Source organism: Podarcis liolepis, assembly GCF_965112155.1.
Source record: "Podarcis liolepis genome assembly, chromosome: 10".
NCBI classification, from domain to species: Eukaryota; Metazoa; Chordata; class Lepidosauria; order Squamata; family Lacertidae; genus Podarcis; species Podarcis liolepis.
This window is the reverse complement of record NC_139562.1, coordinates 67320797-67342444: the sequence shown is the minus strand read 5'-3', so window position 1 is coordinate 67342444 and position 21648 is coordinate 67320797. Positions and strand designations below refer to the sequence as shown.

General features: G+C 43.9%; 1 protein-coding gene across 16 annotated transcripts in view; it reads right to left on the bottom strand.

Annotated features, from left to right (window-relative positions):
* Window positions 1–21648, bottom strand: part of CADPS2 (calcium dependent secretion activator 2) — a 368776-nt gene that overhangs the window by 13665 nt on the left and 333463 nt on the right. For 8 of the 16 annotated variants that reach the window (XM_083463298.1, XM_083463306.1, XM_083463313.1 and 5 more), the window contains 2 exons: window positions 20177–20194; window positions 19507–19614 (listed from right to left, as the gene is read on the bottom strand). In XM_083463298.1, coding sequence (XP_083319424.1) covers window positions 19507–19614; window positions 20177–20194 — 126 coding nt within the window. The remainder of the gene's footprint in view (window positions 1–19506; window positions 19615–20176; window positions 20195–21648) is intronic. The other 8 variants (XM_083463307.1, XM_083463309.1, XM_083463300.1 and 5 more) reach the window with 1 other exon arrangement.

The following is a 21648-nucleotide window of genomic DNA, read 5'->3' as shown; positions in this document are numbered from 1 at the left end:
TAAAACTCTGGTGAGAACATCAATAAATACTGGTTGGTAAGAAGACAATTCCATTGCTAAGGTCTGTCTGGATAAGGCCTAGTAGAGGTGTGAGGAGCCACAAAAATCGCCCCATCAGAGGATCTCAAAGACTGAGGAGGAGCAGAAAGGATCAGATGTTGCTGAAGGTAGTTTGGGCCCAAGATGTTAGCGAATTAACAAAATTTACAGAACTGAACCAGACCCGGGAGCAAATTGGCAGTAGAAATAAAGCATCATTGTGGAAATGGAGTCGGCGCAAATCCTTATTTAAAGGATTATGTTGAAACCAGAATTAACGCAAAACAATCTGTTTACCAACCGATGCAGTTTTAAATGGCATTGTTTACGACCTGCCTATCCCTTGTGCCTTCCCATGCATATGGTAGGCGTAGAACGGAATCAAAACTCTGCACGGGGGGTGGGGAACACAGACCTAGACACCTGCAATGTTATTTCTGCTTTTAAATATTATGTTCTAACATAGATGCTTCTTGCACTATGGGACTTGCAGAAGTGGCACGTGGAATTCCCTCTCCGCCAATCCTTGCACCTGATCTTCAGTGCCCCGTCAAATTCCAGTTCTGCAGCTCCCTTGAGCAGATGCCGCAAAGTTTCCATATCGCGCCGCACCGAGCCGTAGCTTTGCGATGCAGACAGACAACCGCCCACTTAACGTTACGTGAGATTTTCAATCAACACAGCTCCGCAAGAGGTGGAAGGCGACAATATGAAATATATTCAAAGGCAGCCTCCTCTACTTAGATGGTTCCCCCCCTCTTTTCGTAAACAAAAGGAGTGGAGTCAAATCTCCTTGGGCACAGAGCCACTCCAACAGCTGTTGAACTCTTCTTCCCTAAATACACTGGTTCTGTACTACTATGAGGCTTTGGGTAAGTAAACAGAGCTTAACTAAGTGCAATTAAATATCTAACTCTCTCTATATATTAAAAGTCACTTGGTTCGTTTCCATCACATTTGGGTGCTTGGAGGATCAATCATCTTCTACTGTAGGAGAAAAGACTCTGACAACAATCCTAGAAGAGGATTCTAAGATGATGTTACAGCCTTATATGATTTCCCCTCACTAGGGAAGAAAAGCATCTAGGATGCTGCTGGCTGCTTAGAATGGGGAATTTTCTTATTTTCCCCCCATGGAGAAAAATGGGAAGAATGTGGGATACAAGAATGGTGGAGCGCCTTGAAATTGGGGTGGGAAACTTGGGACCCTCCAGATGGGACTTCAACTCCCTGGGACTTCAACTCCCAACAGTCCCAGCCAGAATAATGACTCAAGGATGATGGGAGTTCAACACATCTGTACTACAGGCCCATCCTGCAGGCCTCCTCTGTTGCCATTGATTTGAGCTGTTCAGCACGATGCTTGCTGTAAAATGGCCCAGATGTGATTGTGTCAAAAGCATAATGATGGCTTTTGCTGTCCAATCAGTAGTGCTCAGTCAGGGTCACAAGTTGATTATTCCTTCCTCATAAGAACAGATTGCTGGATAAAGCTAATGGACGACCTAATTCAGCATCCCGTTTTCACAGCGGCTAACTGGATGCCTGAGGAAAACCCACAAGCTCAGTATCCAACAAGGAAGGAATAAAGAGAACAGAATCTAATCAAAACAAATACAGCCCTGCATACAACAAAAGTATAATATGTACTGGATGTCCCAATGCAATTGGTATGAAGTCTCAAAATAATATCCAAACGTATATATATAGACAGCATCTTAAAAAGTAGAGACATCACCTTGCCAACAAAGGTCCGTATAGTAAAAGCTATTCCCAGTAGTGATGTATGGAAGTGAGAGCTGGACCATAAAGAAGGCTGATCGCCGAAGAATTGATGCTTTTGAATTCTGGTGCTGGAGGAGACTCTTGAGAGTCCCATGGACTGCAAGAAGATCAAACCTATCCATTCTTGAGGAAATCAGCCCTGAGTGCTCACTGGAAGGACAGATCCTAGAGCTGAGGCTCCAATACTTTGGCCACCTCATGAGAAGAGAAGACTCCCTGGAAAAGACCCTGATGTTGGGAAAGATGGAGGGCACAAGGAGAAGGGGACGATAGAGGACGAGATGGTTGGATAGTGTTCTTGAAGCTACCAGCATGAGTTTGACCAAACTGCGAGAGGCAGTGGAAGACAGGAGTGCCTGGCATGCTCTGGTCCATGGGGTCATGAAGAGTTGGACACGACTAAACAACTAAACAACAACAACAAAATGTAACTGAGGAAAACCCGCAAACAGGATTTGAACACAAGAGCACTCTCCCTTCCTGTGGTTTCCAGCAAGGAGCATTCAGAAGCATTTCTGTGTCCAACAGTGAAAGCAGAACACAACCAGCATGGCTAGCAGCCATTGATAGCCGTGTCATCCATGAATTTGTCTCATCTTCTTTTAAAGAAGCCATCACTTATCCCTTGCCTGGGAATAAAACTGCTGCAGATACTCAACTGATGAAATGCTTCTGCCTTGCCACACTAAGCTGATATTTCGATATTCACTTTCCATCGTAAATGGGTCTAATTAGTCCAAACTGAAAAAGCAAGATACGGCATTAACTCATTTAATCACATGCCACGATATATGAGGTCCCCTTTGCACATCTCTCTCTGCTGTTGGAACCACAGGATACGTAGAAGTATCCTGGGCTTCTTGCCTAGATTATATTCTGCTGTGATGGGATGAAGGTGGCACTGTGGTCTAAACCACTGAGCATCTTGGGCTTGCCGATCAGAATGTCGGTGGTTCAAATCCCTGTGATGGATTGAGCTCCTGTTGCTCTGTTCCAGCTCCTGCCAACCTAGCAGTTTGAAAGCACGTCAAGCGCAAGTAGATAAATAGGTACTGCTGCGGCGGGAAGGTAAATGGTGTTTCTGTGTGCTCTGGTTTCCATCAAGGTGTTCTGTTGCACCAGAAGCAGTTTAGATGACTAAACCACATGACTGGCCACATGACCTGGAAAGCTGTCTGGACAAACGCCGGCTCCCTCAGCCTGAAAGCGAGATGAGCGCTGCAACCCCACAGTCGACTTTGACTGGACTTAAGTGTCCAGGGGTCCTTTACCTTTTACCTTATATTCTGCTATCCTGTATGAAACCCTTCCCATGCTATATACCACAAGCTCCTTAGTTTGTAATATTTTTTTTTAAGTATATACCACTTGACACTAAGGGGAAAAAACCTCCAAGGCAGTTAAGATAGGAAACACAGAAAGAGTCAAATGGCAAGCTCAAATATTGGGTAGTCATATCTGTGTTCCACTTTAAAAGAAGGCATCCTCTGTTGGAACAAGGAACACTGAAAAAGATACGGAACTGGGAATGTTGGAAGGGTAAAGAGGTAGAAGGGTCATTCCTCCACATGTGGTGGTCTTGCAGCATAATTAAAGATTGTTAGGAAGTAATATAAAAAGAACTTTAAAGCAGTACCAATGAAAGAAGCGTGGCACCTTAAAATGTTGGAATATGCGGAATTAGCAGTAGACTAAGACATCAAGATGAAAAATGGTTTAAGGAGGACTAGATAATATACAGTGGTACCTCCGGTTAAGAACTTAATTTGTTCTGGAGGTCCGTTCTTAACCTGAAACTGTTCTTAACCTGAGGTACCACTTTAGTTAATGGGGCCTCCTGCTGCAAAAGAGAAAGGATTAGAAAACTAAGAAGATGTGGGAGGGAGTAGATTATATAAGGAGCAATGGAAGGAGAGGAAGGGAAATCCACTAATGTTTGTATCTTTGAAAGTAATAGAAGACGTAACAATTTTGAATTGTATTTGAAATGCACACACACACACACACACACACACACACACACACAGTGGCATAGCAATAGCACCTGCAAATTTTGTGCAAATGTGCACTCTCTCTTTTTTGGTGATGCGTAAATGGTCACCCTAAACCAGTAACATTTACGGAAGCTATTCTTTAAAAAAAGCCTATGGCATTACATTTCCTAATTGAACTTTTGCTGGAAAGAGTGGAAAGAGCTCAGTCACACTGGCTACCCTAATGCTGGGACAGCCCCTTCTGCCACTGTTTTCCATTAGATCTGCAACACGGTGTTGCAGTGCAGTGCATCTTTTCCCTCCAGAACAGGAGTTCTGCCCTTCTGGATGCCAGCCAGCTAGCCAGGCCTTCAAGCTCTGGGATACTATAAGCTGTAAGGAATTCACCTTCCAGCCTCTCCTAGGGGAACTTTTTTCTTTTTCTGCTGACAGTCAATATTCCATGGCTCCGTGAGGACACCGGGCATGCTCAATGCTCATTGATACATACCCTCCAACATTTCACCGATGAAAATAGGAGAGCAACAACAACAACAACAATTTTACTATCTATACCCCGCCCATCTGACTGGGTTGCCCCAGCCACTCTGGGTGGCTTCCAACATATATAAAAACATTAAACATTAAAAAGCTTCCCTATACAGGGCTGCCTTCAGATAGCTTGGGGAGTCGGATAACTCCATACCCTCCAACATTTATCCAATGAAAATAGGGATGTCCTAAGAAGAAGCGGGACATTCCGGTGTCTGTTGATATATATACATACCCTTTTCTGTTTTGTAAAAATCAACACCAGAAACATCTTTACTTCTGCATACCTCTGGGTTCACCTGGTCATACAACCTCCCTCTAGTCTCTTATTGACCTCAGTTTGGGTCCTTTCCAGCTGGCATTCACCCACCCAAGTTCGCTATTAAGACAGAATTATGATTATATCCACCACCACTCCCTGGTATCTCTGTAAGAATTATTATGTTTCTCCACAAAGACTTCCAGAAAAGAAAAAGCTGCTGCTATGAACACTGGCAGGCTTCCCCCCCTTCTCTCTCTCTCTTGAGCTAGGTAACACATACAACAGCACACCGGCAAAGTAGTACATGTTTGTCTTTAGAAACTGTGAGCTTCTCCTGCTGATTAAATGTGTGTATATTTACAGTACATGCAGAAATCAATAAACCCTCAATGGTGCCTGCGCTTGGCACTTCATGGTGGAAAAAAAATATGACCTGAGACAATCCAAATGGTAGAGATCCTATTGATTTTTCCTGACTGCACGGAACGAGGAGGCAGCAGTCCCAGTTAACACTCTCCAACTGATTCACCTACAGTTTCAGAGCTATTACGGCTGGATATATCCCATTGATCTGAGTAAGGTGAAATACCATTTTAAAAATCCCCCTTGATAAAAGTTCTGTATAATTGTGAACTACCCACTTTTTTTCCTGCTTGCTCCTAATGACATGTGGGCTGTTTATTTAATTCTAAGACAGAGATTTATGAAGCCCCTCACCAGCAATTACAGGGTGCTTTAAATCAACATTTTTGGCTGTACTTGAGGGTCACTTAAATAAAAGTAGGCTTGTTTAAAAATTTTGTCCAACTAACTACACTGAAATCTGTGATGCTCAAACCCTATTTTGATGCAGTATAAATATACTACAATATTCTGATACTTCACAATATCGCTATAGAATGCAGATGTTTTGCAATGTTACAGAAATGTTGCCACATGCACAGACTATAAAACAGACATGTCTAATCAAAGCTTTAAAAAAATACTAAACAAAGTCTTTAAAACTACATTTTGTTTCAAAAATCGATCTCAAATCAAAATGAATATATTCAATCTGAAAATTGCTGATAAAAATAATCATGTTTCATGGATTTTAAAATACTACTCTGTGTTACAGTTACAATGCCATTTTTGAACGAACTTTGTAAAATGCACAGGACTCATGGGGGAAATGTCATTTTACTGGACAGGAGCTCTTCACATAAAAAACACACACCTTAGCAATTCTTTATCAGGATACAACATATAGACTTTTCTGTTGTTTGGAGGATCATTGTTTCTCAGAACTAGGGAAGTTTGAAGATGTCGGGCCAATGACATGATTAGGCTTGTGAAGAGGAAGTGGCAGGATTCATTCTAAAGGTGCAACCTGCTGATTGAATCATGACTCAGTGTGGGATGTGTGTTTGCTCAGAGAAAATCATCTTCGTGGGTTCTTGGCCTGAGAACTGTGTCACCACAGTGGTACAAGGAAGAACAAAGAGACAGGGGGGAAGAACTACATCTGGACTAGTGAACCCACATTTGGACCCCAACAGGGCACTGAGAATCTGCACAGACCAAACTGTGTAACTACATTATAGCGACTTTAAGCACGTCTGGGTGAGTTTGCTTTTCTCTCCTCCCTCCTATTCCTTCTTCCTTGTTTGTCATGTCTTAGACCATGGGTAGGCAAACTAAGGCCCAAGGGCCAGATCTGGCCCAATCGCCTTCTAACAACAGCAACAATTTATTATTTATACCCCGCCCATCTGGCTGGGTTTCCCCAGCCACTCTGGGCGGCTTCCAACAGAACACTAAAATGCAATAACCTATTAAACATTATAAGCTTCCCTAAACAGGGCTGCCTTCAGATGTCTAAAAGTTTGGTAGTTATTTTTCTTTTTGACCTCTGGTGGGAGGGCATTCCACAGGGCGGGTGCCACTACCAAGAAGGCCCTCTGCCTGGTTCCCTGTAACTTGGCTTCTTGTAGTGTGGGAACCGCCAGAAGGCCCTCAGCACTGGACCTCAGTGTCTGGGCAGAACGATGGAGGTGGAAACGCTCCTTCTAAATCTGGCCTGTGGACAGTCAGCGTGTTTTTACATGAGTAGAAATGTGTCCTTTTATTTAAAATGCATCTCTGGCTTATTTGTGGGGCCTGCCTGGTGTTTTTACATGAGTAGAATGTGTGCTTTTATTTAAAATGCATCTCTGGCTTATTTGTGGGGCATAGGAATTCATTCATTTCCACCCCCCTCAAAATATAGTCTGGCTGAGGGACAGTGGCTGAAAAGGTTTTCTGACCGCTGTCTTAGACTGTAAGACTGAGGACAGGAACCGTCTTGGTACTGACTTTTTAAAGCCATTCTGGGAGCCATCATGGCTAAAGGGTGCAATAGAATAGAAATGAGTTAAGTAAATAAATGGAAATACATAAATGCATAACCAATTCTGGCCGGGCAGCAAAATGAAAAACTGTACCTCGGCGGTTCCAAATCAAAGGCATTAAAAATCTAAACAATGTTTACATTGTCAAGCTATTGGCCATACTCCCAATCTCCTGAAACCACCTTAAATCAAGGGGGAGAGAAATGGCATAAATGCGGAAAGTAAGGGCAATCTCTTTTACCCACAGCGGGTGGCGCTGTGGGTAAAACCTCAGCGCCTAGGACTTGCCAATCGCATGGTCGGCGGTTCGAATCCCCGCGGCGGGGTGAGCTCCCGTCGTTCGGTCCCAGCTCCTGCCCACCTAGCAGTTCGAAAGCACTCTTAAGTGCAAGTAGATAAATAGGTACCGCTTTATAGCGGGAAGGTAAACGGCGTTCCGTGTGCTGCTCTGGTGCCGGTTCGCCAGAGCAGCTTCGTCACGCTGGCCACGTGGCCCGGAAGTGTCTGCGGACAGCGCTGGCTCCCGGCCTCTAGAGTGAGATGAGCGCACAACCCTAGAGTCTGTCAAGACTGGCCTGTACAGGCAGGGGTACCTTTACCTTTACTAAGGGCAATCTCTTACGAGATGAATGTTGAAAAACTGAGCAAGTGAAGTTTAAGCAGTATAAACAGACTTAAGCAGCACCGGTAGGCTGAGAGCTGTGTTCAGCTGCTGAGGCAATTCAGTATTTCATAAAACAGAACAAGTGGAAGCCAGAAACAGAACATCGAAATGCAGAATGTTCCTTCTAAAGGTTCAGTGGGTGAACGATGCCTTCTTTTCAGGAAATTCCAGTCCATTCCCTCAGTTTACTTTCTCTCCCACCCACAATATTCAGTTGGCAGCCTGTGACTAGAGTATGCCTAGTCTTCACTGGACTGTTCTTCTTTCCCACATAGGCAATTTTTGGGGGAGACTTTATGGAATCAACTTGGCCTGAACTATCACAAGCCTTCTAAACACAAACCACTTCCCTTCGGAGGACAGGACACAAACTATTATGGCAAAGTTGACTATAACAAGGAATTATTTTAAAGTGTACATAACTGCGTAAGTGTATGAACCAGTATTATAGGATTGTGTTTTTACTATTCTTTTGTTGGGAGCAGCCCAGAGTGGCTGGGGCACCCTAGTCAGAGGGGCGGCATATAAATAAATAACAAATAATAATAATAGTAATTACTACTACTACTATTACTATTATTATTATGCAGTATTTTCCTCTCTCCTACCTTTCAGGGTCCACCAGGACCACCCGGTCCAAGAGTTAAGTTGGATATGTTCCCTATGATGGTGTCAGCATAAAATAAAGAGTTGGTCCACTATTCTCAGTAGGCGCTATTAAGGGATATCAGTTTGTTTTTGTTCCTGTTTTTATAATGTATCTTGTGTTCTCATTTTGTATTTTTTTGTTGTGAACCATCCTGGGATCTTCAGATGAACGGCAGTATATTATTATTATTATTATTATTATTATTATTATTATTATTATTATTATTATTATTATTATTATTTACCATTCCATTTTATTTTGACGGGTTCCATTTGTTGAAAGGCAGGCAGTGAATATTCTCGGGGAGATAGGAAGTCTTTATTAGCCCTTACTTGAAATATTTTGATGGTTTTTAAGGGCATTTCAAAGGTGATTGACCGAGAGAGCAATTCATCAAGCCCTGTGGTTGCACAACCTCCACTTATTTTAATAAGGCTTGTGAGGGACCAATCCAAACCCCACTGAGATGAAAGGTGGCTGTTCTCAGCAGCGCTCGGTGGATTGCACTGTGTGTGTGTGTGTGTGTGTGTGTGTGCACATGCACGTTTGCGTGCGAGGCACCTTCTCCCACAACAGCCTGTTAACGTGTTTGGAAATTTACAAGATTTGCTCTTTCATGCCGTATGGGGGGAAACCTGATGCTACAAAAGAACGTTGAAAAGGAGGCAATTATTTCCCCACCCCCAACGACGGAGAAAACCTCTGATCGATTCTTATATGAAGGGGCTTTTTGTTACCCAAGCGGGACAAAAAAAAAAAAAAAAAAGGGGGAGAAAAGGCACAATTAAAGGTGAGTTTAAAACTCACTAGAAATGTACAGAGCATCAGCAAAATCTGAGCAGTGCTCCGCTCTGGAATTGTTTTTCTACTTCTCGGTTCTTTTAAATGGTTTTCTATGGCAGGGACATTTTTCTTAATTAGTCACAGCTAATTAGTGTTCTGGCATAGACAAGTAATCAGAAATGTCAGAGCTGCAAGGCTACATCTCCCTAATCCTTTGATAATAATTTAGCCTCCTGGGAGGGCCTCAAGCTGCGGTAAGTAGTGGCTTGACAATAAGGCGAAATTAGGTGGGCAGCAGACCATTAGGATAGAGAAATAAAAAAGCACTACCAGGTCCTGCTGAGCACCATCAGGCAACTAACTACATTGCCAGATGAGGTGCCTGTTTAAGCCGGTGTTGTTAATTAGCTGATTCTACCAGATCTGCTTCATATGCCCAGGTGCATCAGGCAAAAATGTCTCTTTCTGGCTTTGTGCCAAGTGACGGTTGTGTTCTTTCTAAGCTTCTCGAAACCCGATAGCAGAAGTCCACATATTTCTCAAAGATTATTTTGACTTATCAAAGAAATACGCAGCTCAACAAGCTACAATGCATTGTCTCGTGAGGCTCCCTTAGTCACGCTTCTCTCCAATTTCCCCCGATTTTCATTCTCATGCAGGCTTTCGATTCAAGAAGAGGACTTTTAAGAGCTCACTGGCCCAGTCTCAACTTGCAGGAGATGTTCTGGCATAGAATCGAGATCAAAAGAAGAGCTTGCTTTAAAAAAAAGAAAGAGTGTCAAAGCCCCAAACTTGCAAACGATAATTTAACGTGGCAAAACGGAAGATGATGCGCTGAAACTCACTTGACAAAGTTGTAATCTGAGAACGAGCTGTTTTGAAAGCTGAAGTTTGTACCTTGAAAGAGCGGGAGAAAACACACACACACACACACACACACACACACACACACACACAGAGAGAGAGAAAGAGAATTATGGCAATGAATACTAAGTGTGAATTATTAAAGGTAAAGGTAAAGGGACCCCTGACCAGGTCCAGTCGTGGTCGACTCTGGGGTTGCGGCGTTCATCTCGCTTTATTGGCTGAGGGAGCCTGCGTACAGCTTCTGGGTCATGTGGCCAGCATGACTAAGCCATTTCTGGCGAACCAGAGCAGCGCACGGAAACGCCATTTACCTTCCCGTCGGAGCGGTACCTATTTATCTACTTGCACTTTGACATGCTTTTGAACTGCTAGGTTGGCAGGAGCAGGGACCGAGCAATGGGAGCTCACCCCGTCGCGGGCATTCGAACCGCCAACCTTCCGATCGGCAAGTCCTAGGCTCTGTGGTTTAACCCACAGTGCCACCCGCGTCCCTCCAAGTGTGAATTATTAGGACAGAGTTAAAACAGACTTCAACAGGACAGAAAAGTGCTATTGAAACCACAGCAGTATCAAAAATATTGATGGCAAAAAAACATTCAAACATGACATAGATAAGTTATGAGAGTCCAGGCCACAGTGGCAGGATGTTACCATTCAATGTAATAAATCTCCACATGTACAAAGCTCAGTCTTGGGTGGGCTCTTATAGGCTGCCATGTGGCCAACCAGCAAGTTCCTTCAAAAAAGGGCAGAATGCAGAAGTGATGCATATAGTATTAGTTACTTAAGACTGAGAACAAATGCTCACAGATCTCCATTACGACACTGCAAACTTCAGAAAAAGAAACCCTGTTCCACCAAGCAGCCTCATGTGTCTCACAGAGCCTGCATTAGCCTGTGCCTTCCTTCGACGGGAAAATGCTGAAATGTGGTAAATGTTATTAGCATTCAATTCAGATTGTTGTTATACCCCCAAATCACGGAACCATCTGTTTCATTGGATGCAAAAAAATAAACATTAAAATGCACATCAAGAATGGTTATGACCAAGTCAAGAGTGCCGTTCACATACGACTGCCTTCTACATGAAAGCATTGCTTGTACTACAAAACAAAGGTCAGAGAAAGTCAAAAACAACAAAAATAGCAGATTATATGCATTGGTCGCTCCAGTCCTTCAGAGTCAATGGATTCTGCCAGCTTAAACTCTAGGTCACAGAGAACATTCTTACCAACTCCTTCCTTATGTGCAACATGAGGCATGTACTTAGGCAGAGATTTAGCATTCAATGTCAATAACATATTGGTAGCAGAGAAATCACCTCTCATTTTCACCCAGCACCCAGAAGTGAACTGACCGAAGCTGATTAAAGGAGGAGGAGGAGGAGAAGAAGAAGAAGAAAAAGAAGAAGAAGATGATGATGATGATGAAGAAGAAGAAGGGAAAGGACCATTTTCAGGGGCAGCTTTCAAGTTGCTGAAATGGTGTAGCTACCCCAACCCCCCTTGGCCAACATTTGAACAAGATCTTTTGGGAAGGCTGCACTGGTCTCGCTCCCACAAGCTACTAACATCTTGGCACTCAGATGTGCAGATTCAAAGTTGGAACAGCAAGGCAAGGGCATCGAGAGAAGTGTTATAGTGGCTGGCCCTTGACATCGGAGCCCCTGTCTTTTGGAAACTCCACCAAGCCAAGAATATTTCCCAGAAATACGACAATTCTTTTTGGTTTTCAAGTGAGTGGTAAGGCCTGAGGTTCAACAGCTGCAGAGTTCCTTTAATCTATTCTGGGCATATGGTATTTCACATTTTAATTGGGCATATTGTTAACTACTCCAATCCCTAGAGATAGGGTGGGTTATACATGGAAATGGGCTATGGAGGAGGGACTCACTGGAGGTACTCAAAAGACGTACATAGCTTAGCGACAAAGTTTCCGACCAAATGTGTTACAGGGGTGCATTTAAACTAAGAGCCGATTCGAACGGTTGGATTTTTCTACGTATTCATATGTCTGATCACATGGAGACTAGCTAGCGTGAACATGTGGAGAGCCAGCAGCAATTTCTGTGATTGCAACTACTGGAAAAAATGAAGCCATGATCACACTAAGCTTTTGCAAAACAGCTGTTTAATCAGGACAAAGTTAGTAGTGTAGATTGACCCTCCAAATGGAAGAAAACTCCATTGGCTACATTTGAAAGCTTGGGCAGAAAGAAAGGGACAACTTGTGCTCAGTTATTACACTGTAATTATTTCATCTCTCTCTCATTGGAATCTATGTATTATACTTCCAACCCATACATTCTAAGTCCATTTTGTGATATCCGAGAATGGTGAATCCATGTTTTCTATGGTTAGGATGAAAATACATGCAGTACATCCACCAACTTGGTTTCAATATCTTTTGATGCAACTGATATTCAAAATAAGCTTCATTTTGCAAGCTGAAAACCTGCAAAAAGGAAGAGGCCGAGAAGCAAGGCCCACGGCCATTGGGTAAGTTGCTCTTCTTGACTAAGGTGGTTTCAAAACCTACATAATATTACCAGCATCATTTCTGTCCAATCAATTGGAGATCAACAGAAGGCAGCCAACAGTCCACTGGCAGGTCAACAGTCATTTCCTATTGGACCAGCCATAAGAAGAATGTTCCCACGCATCATTTTCTTCTTGACTTTTAGCTCACTGACTTCCTCTTGGGGCTCTGGTGAGGGTCTCCTTGCAAGCCATGAGGACTTTCCAGCTCTCTCACACACCATTTCTGGTTAGAGTTTATTTCCTGATGCCATGCGTATACGTGGTCACACACGAGTCTATTGTGCGTAAGGGGGATGCCTGTCATGTATAATTTAGCTGAGATTTCTGCATTCCGGGGGGTCACATTAAGTAACCCTCAGGATACTTTCCAACTCTACAATTCTATGTTTCTATGACTTGGTGGGCTTGGGTCTGATCCAGCACCACTAACCAAGAATATATACTCAGGATCGTGTGACATTAATTAGCGATGCCTTAACTATTCCAAGAGCCTGAAACTGCACTTTCATTTTTGTAAATTAAACGCACATCTGGTGGGCCCACAGAGATCCCTTAAAAAAAAAAAGTAGAGCACCCAAGACTTGCAAGAAATAGCATTCTTCTACTTTACTTGACACCTTCTCTCCTTTTCATAACAGACATTATCTTCATATTTATTTCGCAAATGACAATATGTCAAACTGATATGTAACCCAAAGAAATGTGAAGAAGCATTATTATTTCAGGGAAAGAAGCATATATGTGGATCAGAAAGCATGTTTACCACAGAAATAACATTTTTTAATGAGCAACATTCACCTTTGCCACATGACCAGGTTAACACCAGCTAATTTTATTTTTTAAGTCGGTTACTTTAGCATCTCATTTACTAAGCCTAATGCCAATTAAAACTCCACTGGAACAGGTAGAGATGGTGGCGCATTGTTAATATTTCACACAGGAATGTGAATCTGTGTTTAACCAACTAGGGTGAGCTTTGTGAGAGAGCTCTTACCGCCGTTATTGTGGAGGAGAAAGTGGCAAGATAAAAACTGCTGTCACAGTGTGTGTTGTAGAGACAGCTGAAGCACATCAACACGGCTTTCACAATTGGAGGTGTCGGTTTGCCAATAGCTACAACAAAAGCCCTTTTAAAAAGCACAGGGGACTGAGTCCTCCAGTGCGATGCAACAGATCCATAGCAATTTCTTAGCCCAGTTCTATGGATTTTAGAGAGTACGGTTTTGGAACCAGGTGATATACGGCAACTCAAATGTTTACTTTTTTAGGCCACTTTTCACCCCTAACATGGGCTCCTGAAGTAGATCATGTAAAACCCCCAAGCCAAAACACAACCAAGTAACCAAAGTTATAGTTAAAACTAGAAACTTTAAACCGGAGGCTTGCATCTAGTGCAGTGCTAAGTAAGCATAAGGATTCCTGCTGGTGCAATGGGATTCCTACCCCCTTCTCCCTGACACAGGACTCCAGCATCTGTCCTGCATAGCTGTCAACTTACAGATTTGAAAATAAGGGACCAGCAGCCAAAATAAGGGACCTGCAGCCTCACCTGTTCCAGGCACTCCAGTCTTCCTGTCCTCCTGCAGTCTGGTCAAACTCATGCTGGTAGCCTCGAGAACACTGTCCAACCAACTTTGTAACCAGAGGTTCAACTGAAAAGAATCTGAATCACATGCACCACAAGGCCTATGCAGCCTCAACTTAAGATGGCTCCCCAGCCTGGCTTTGCACTGCAAAGTTTGCAGCAGCACGTGCAACAAAATGGCGTCCAACATTCAAAAAAACCCTCAGCTTGCATCAACTAGCCACACACAAGGCATGCAAGCTCCACCCCCCAGTCGTTCTTAGACTTCTTATTGGGTGAGCAACACAGCCAAGCAACACAGTTGGAGCCTCCCTCCTCCCTGGCCAGCAGGGAGGGAGGGAGAGGAGCTGCTTCCTTTGAAATTTAAGGGACATCATTTAAGGGACATCATTTAAGGGACATTTAAGGGACATCCATCAATAAGGGACAGCAGCGGGACATGGTGCTGGAATAAGGGACTGTCCCTTCAAATAAGGGACACTTGACAGCTATTCTGTCCTGGGGTTTCTCCCAACCACCCAGAGCAGAGTTTTGGAGGGTTTGGGGTGTGGGAGGAGAGGGGGTGAAGTCCTGTTGTGCAAGCAGGAATTATTGTGTTGATGGGATGCTGACTTAGCACCACATTGGATACAAGACCAAAAGGACACAGTTAAAACAGCCATAGATTAGAAGCCACATGGAATAAATATGCTTTCACTGCCCACCTAAAGCCCATCAAGGATGGCACTTGCCTCAGCTCCTTTGGGAGGGAAGTCCAACATAATCTCACATGTAGCCAGGGGTGAACAGAGCGTGGTTCTCCTCCTTCCCACCCCATTTCTCAGAGCTTTCTCGGCCGCGGCTCCAACCTGGTGGAACGCTCTGTCACAAGAGACTAGGGCCCTGCAGGACCTGACATCCTTCCGCAGGGCCTGCAAGACAGAGCTGTTCCACCAGGCCTTTGGTCAGGGCGCAGCCTGACCCCCTCCTCTGGCAATCTGCACAAAATTTTGCTTGATGGTTGCCATTAATTTGATTTTAATTTGATTTAATTAATTTTAGAATGAATGTTTTAGAATGTTGGACTATTTTGACTGTTGTTAGCCGCCCTGAGCCCAGCTTTGGCTGGGGAGGGCGGGATATAAATAATTTTTTTTTATTTTATTATTATTATTATTTAAACGCCCAGGTAAAGATGAGTTGCCCTTTAATGCCTGACCCCAATAAAGAAAAGCCTAAAACCTGTTTTTCCTCACCATGAGCTCATAGGAGTTGGGCTACAAACCAGCTCTTCCCTGTGCAGAGGATTGGTGTTGCATTTTTTGCAAGTTCCCTCTAATCGTATAACAATTTGTGAATTTCCAATTGATCTTCCATAAGTTTTCCCATTGGGCCATGATTATTGAATGGCCAAAATCTTGTGACCACCGGGTGAGAGGGTTAGTTAAAAGGGAGGAGAAGGAGGGAAGAGAACAGCGTGCTCCTTCTTCCTGTGAGTTCTCTTCCTGCTCAGTAAGCGCAGTTAATAGGCATGGTCTTTGCTGGGCACATTCAGAGATCCAGACCCATACAGGATGATGCTAGCAGCTTGCAAATCCCAGGTAAGAATCACCACCAGATGCTGTGGTCCAGCACAAAGACCGTTACCTGATCTATGTTTTCCTATTCCCTCCCCAATCCTAGCTTCCACCATGGCATCTCACTGCTGAACAGGTAAACTCCATCTGCTGGAAACTACTACTGGATGCCATGTTGAATGCCTGGTTGTTGTTTTTTTTTTATTTAAAGAATACATTTTAGCACAGAATCAGGACTGTGTGTTCAATACATCGCAGGAGCGAGTGCTATGGATCTGGCCCAACGCCCACTGAAATCTCTATCAAGGTTCCTATCTAAGTTTTAAACATTTGTAGAGAGAGAAATCACAGTGCAAACAGGCAGAAATCCTAAGAAATGAACCATATGCTTGCAGATCCCGCTGCAACACCAAACTGATGCAGAAGTTGCTAATATGTCTCTGGTACTTTGTAAAAATGCCAGCTGGAAGGATGGAGTTGTTCCCCCCCTCCCTTTTTACCTCTGCAAGGCATCATAGCTTTTGCAAATAAATAAATAAACCGTTCTTTCACACATACTAACACTTAGCTTATTAAAACAGATGATACTTTTCAAAAATAATTTTACAACCGCTCAGAAGTGTCTGTAAGAAAAGGGACTGAGTGCTAAAGTCAAGCTCCTTTCGAGCAGTCAAGCTAACAGACGACGAACGGCGACACGAGAGTCTTGCGAAGCGAGACCTTCCGCAAACTACCGCGAGCGAAGTGTCACCGCAAAGGCTGTGAATCGCTGTTGTGAAAACATTTGCGGCAACTTGCATAATTAAACGAAACTGCCAGAAAAGCTTTCTAAAATGCCGTGGAGATGGAACATAAATAAAGATGCACCTCTCTGGCAAATGGTAAGGCGAATTCAGACCCGGGGCAAGAACTGACCGTAGTGAACTGCCGAAGAAAGGTAGACTTCTCCAACAGTCTTAGGGGAGGCTGCTAGAGGGCTTATCCAGACTGATGCACTCAGTGCTCTAAATACACATAAAATGGGATCGTGAAATTTCTAGCTGCTGAGAGCAAGTGACTTATGAGTTCCTTGTCGTGTGTGTATGTTGCTGCCCTGGAATATATTTAATAGGGCTAGTTCTGGAGTTGCTTCCATTGCCTGTTTTGTTATTCTGGAGATTTCGTGGAGTGAAAATAGACCCCTGGTACCAAAATGTATGGGAAACTGCCCTATTGTCAGGGACCATGCTGAGGAGGTCTGCACTGAGGAAGAATGGTGGGAGCCACCCCCCTCCCCCGATCCTGAACCTTCTCAGGAACAGGAAGGCAGTATAGATTTGGAACAGTGGTTTGCAGAGGGACATAGTTCAGAAGGCAGAAGCTGGGGAATGCTGGATAGGGAACAGCTAGCAGAAGAAACACTAGAAGAGAGAGAGTTAACAGATTCGCAGTTTCTGGACAGCATTCACCCCCCCCCCTTCTCCAAAGACATGAAGAGCTCAGAATGTGTTATAACAGAAAGCACAGAGGGTACAAGATCAGGTTACAAGATGTAGGAGTGATGTAGATTAATGGGGACGGAGTGGGGGAGTGAGCCTTAATTGGGAGCACCACCATTTCTAGGTAGACGTGTTCTTTTATCTCTCACTGTGATTATTAAAGAATCTAACTGGTAAGACATTCCTTTCGTTTGATCTTTTTATTTACTGCCACGGGGGATGAAGCGGATTCCCTGAAGCCTGACACCTATAGAGAAGTTAACCAACAAACTTAGACTAGCACACAGACAAGCCTTCATCTCAATATGGTTCCTCTTTATCACATACACAGCACTGCAAGACAACCTATCCCCCCCAACAGCACACAAACCAATCTAGCTAACCTGACCCAACAACCTAGCTCGCCCCCCCCCCTGCAAACAAGCCATACTGCAATCAACTGAACACAACCAACCAAGCTCTGGACCCCCAATCTCTTGCAATATCAATATAAATATATATAAAAATAAAGGAGCTACCCACATGATGCTGACACAAACCCCGATGCTAACACTAGGCAACAGAGCAAAATAACATCTTTCTATCCTTTTCCCCCTCAGCTGAAAGATGTCTATGACCAAAGTGTCTCTCACTGTGAAAAAGACTCCATCACTTCAAAGTGGAGATGACAGATGATACCTTTCCCTGTTTAGTAACCCTCAAAAAAACTTTAATAAAAACTATTTTTTAAAAAAATCGGAATCACAGCTCTCCGTGAGGAGAGTCAAGGGGCTGAAGTTTGCAACACCCCGAGGAAATAGATCACTTAGAAGAACGGTCCATACAAACGGTCCAGTGCAAGCGTATATGTTTAGATCGTTCAAGAGCTTGCTCATTGATTTATGCTTTTTAAAAATTTGCATACTGGCTTTCATCTGAAAATCACAGGGCAGTTTACAGAGCTCTGCACTGAAAGTGTGTCTGTGGCCACTTTGCTTTAGGAGGACGACAATGCAAAGACAGAGCAGGAGAGCAAGGCAGAGAATGTTGAGAGTGAAAGGTGGACTCACACTTGGGAGTTTTCTCTTTGTGTGAGCACTCGTGACATCCAGGAGGGACACCCATCCATGGAAATGCAAATTGCAAGTCTGAAGTGTGAGTGAGGGTCCTCTCTCAACTGTTATCTAGGTAAAGGTAAAGGGACCCCTGACCATTAGGTCCAGTCGTGGCTGACTCTGGGGTTGCGGCGCTCATCTCGTTTTACTGGCCGAGGGAGCCGGAGTACAGCTTCCGGGTCATGTGGCCAGCATGACTAAGCCGCTTCTGGAGAACCAGAGCAGCGCACGGAAACGCCGTTTACCTTCCTGCCGGAGCGGTACCTATTTATCTACTTGCACTGTGCCGTGCTGTCAAACTGCTAGGTTGGCAGGAGCAGGGACCGAGCAACAGGAGCTCACCCCGTTGTGGGGATTTGAACCGCCGACCTTCTGATCGGCAAGTCCTAGGCTCTGTGGTTTAACCCACAGCACCACCCACGTTCCTCAGCTGTTATCTAGTTGCAGCCAAACTCTCAGACTACAGCAAAGGGAGATAGGTGAGGACAGGAAGAATCTGTTGGCTCTGCTGAGTCACCAGCAACTTCCTTCTCTTCTTCTTCTTTATGAAATGTTGCCATTACAGCCAGCCATTGCAAGAACTAAGAACTAGCTCACGCGTTAGTTTCCCACATCCTTGTCCCATTTCCTTATGTGTTGTGGTTTTTAGATTGTGAGCCTGAGGGCAGGGACCGTCTTAATTCTATTTGCAAGTCAATCTGGGGGCAGTTTGTCAGCTGAAGATGGGGGGGGGGGGCAAAGGGGCTCTGCATAAATATACACAATGAGCTTGTGCAAAGCACACGGTTTGGGAGAGATTGGAAAGATATTTCATCTAAAGCCCCACATACTGGACATCTGGCCACGTACTATTAGAGGGGGACTATTGACAGTTGATAGAGTGAAAAGCAGAATGGATTTGCCCTGCTTGGACCAGCATAGGATATAGCAACCAGCTATGTGAACCACTGTGATAATTTCATCTATTTAAGATCAGAGTGCAGAGAGGATTCACCAAAACATAACATCCCATCATCACCATCACCATCAGGAAAAGCAATATTTCAGAGTTCCCAAGACCCTCTACTTTGTGGCAGCTCTTTAAAAAATAAAAAATAGGGTGAAGTTACAATGACAGCATAGCGCTAGTATCTTTATATTAACTTATTTGTCAACCAGTATGCCTCTTGGGTATAGAATAGTTAAGGCCGGTTTGTCAGCATGGCAATAACCAACAAAAACAAGTATCTTGCTCTGCAATTGCAGCCCGAAAGAGAAGCTCGTAATATTCAGACAGATCACTTGGGATTCAGACAGCTACTTATACTTACATCAAACAGTTTTTCTATGTACATTTCTTCATTGACCTTATCGCGAAGTATGTCTTGGTTCTGACGAACAAACGTTATGTAAGTGTCTGCTAGATCCATTCCCGGTTTCTGTGAGAGGGGGAGAGAAAGAAAGATTGGGGGCAGGGGCAGGAGGGAAGACCGCAGAGGTATAACTTGCACTGTGTGATAAATCTTATTCTTCAGGTAAACACACATTTATACAAATAATAATAATAATAATAAAAACATGCACATATGCACATCATTTCGTCTCACCCAAAATCCATATCAGATTTGACAGAAATTTACAGCAGGTCTGGAATTTAAATTTGGTGAACGCGGAGTCCGTTCTTCTAACAGAAGCAGACTCTGGTCTGTTTCCAAAGAGCTTCACTCCCGAGCCCCACCTCCCCAAAATATACAGTAATGCATGTTTCAAGTGTCACTGATATATATTTTCTTTCCAGATGTGTATTTTGCAGGTGCTGACACACAGAGGCAATCATACGGAAAGAAAAAGAAAAACATAGCAGTGCACGGTAGTGAGAGGAAAATGCCATAATTTGATTGTGAATGGAAAGGCTTCTATAAATACCATGAGACGTTTCATGCGCAATACTATGAAAAATATATATATTAAAGTCCATTATATTTACTCATCCATACATACACAGTTGTGGTCTGCAGTCTGGATGTATAGTAGCATAGCATGGATATGAAAACAAAAGATGGATACATTACAAGTCAAGAAAACACACGGTACTTTTTACTGTTCTCCCTCCTTCCCTGCCCCGCCCCAGGTTGGTCTTGGAATCAACCCAAGTTTGAGACTGAGGAATTCACATGACATAGTTTGGAGGAGAAACTCTAGGCGAATTCAACAGGCTTTCATTATTTCTTCACTTGCCTGATCTGAAAAGTTTCAAAGTGTTGGCAGGATGAAGACCCAAGGGCAGAGGTTTTCAAACTTTTTGAGTCCACGGCTCCCTTGACCAATGACATTCTTTCTTCAGTACCCTTGTCGCGCTCAGGAGCCCAGTTAGGTCATCCCTTGCCTGCAAAGCTGGCCGCCTCTTATAATGGCAATGGTGCCCACCTGAGAGGTGCCAGAACTGAGTTCTGACAGATTGTTAAGATGTCAGTAATATCCCCTGAGCTCTGGCTGAAAAAGCCATTATTATTATTTTATTATTATTATTATTTCACCCTTCCTTCTGAAAGAGTCCAGGGCGTCAAACACATTTGCAGCAAGCTATTTTTAAAGAAGTTTTCTAAAAACAGTTAAACACCTCTAAAACAGTTAAAACGGTCTAAAAAATGTTCTGTCTTTCAATCATCTCAAGATTGCCAAGAATGGTGTTCAGTCATCAAATGCCTGGATAAACATGAATGTTTTCAAATTCCTTCTGAAAACCAGTAATCATGATTGAGAAAAGGTGGGTGTATCACACCTTAAATGGTTAAAAGATCAGTGAAGGCGGTGAAGGTCCTGTGTGAGTGCCTGGAGGCGGTTGGAGGATGGATGGCTGCTAACAGATTGAGGTTGAATCCTGACAAGACAGAAATACTGTTTTTGGGGGACAGAGGGCAGGTGGGTATGGAGGACTCCCTGTTCCTGAATGGGGTACCTGTGCCCCTGAGGGACCAAGTGCACAGCCTGGGAGTCATTTTGGACTCACAGCTGTCCATGGAAGTGCAGATTAATTCTGTGTCCAGGGCAGCTGTCTAATAGCTCCATCTAGTATGCAGGCTGAAACCCTACCTGCCCATGACTGTCTCACCAGAGCAGTGCGTGCTCTGGTTATCTTCTGCTTGGACTACTGCAATGCACTCTATGTGGGGCTACCTTTGAAGGTGACCCAGAAACTGCAACTAATCCAGAATGCAGCAGCTAGACTGGTGACTGGCAGTGGCCGCCGAGACCACATAACACTGGTCCTGAAAGACCTACATTGGCTCCCAGTACGTTTCCGAGCAGAATTTAAAGTGTTGGTGCTGACATTTAAAGCCCTAAACAGCCTTGGCCCATTATACTTGAAGGAGCATCTCCACCCCATCATTCTGCTCGGACAGTGAGGTCCAGCTCCGAGGGCCTTCTAGCGCTTCCCTCACTGTGAGGTTACAGGGAACCAGGCAGAAGGC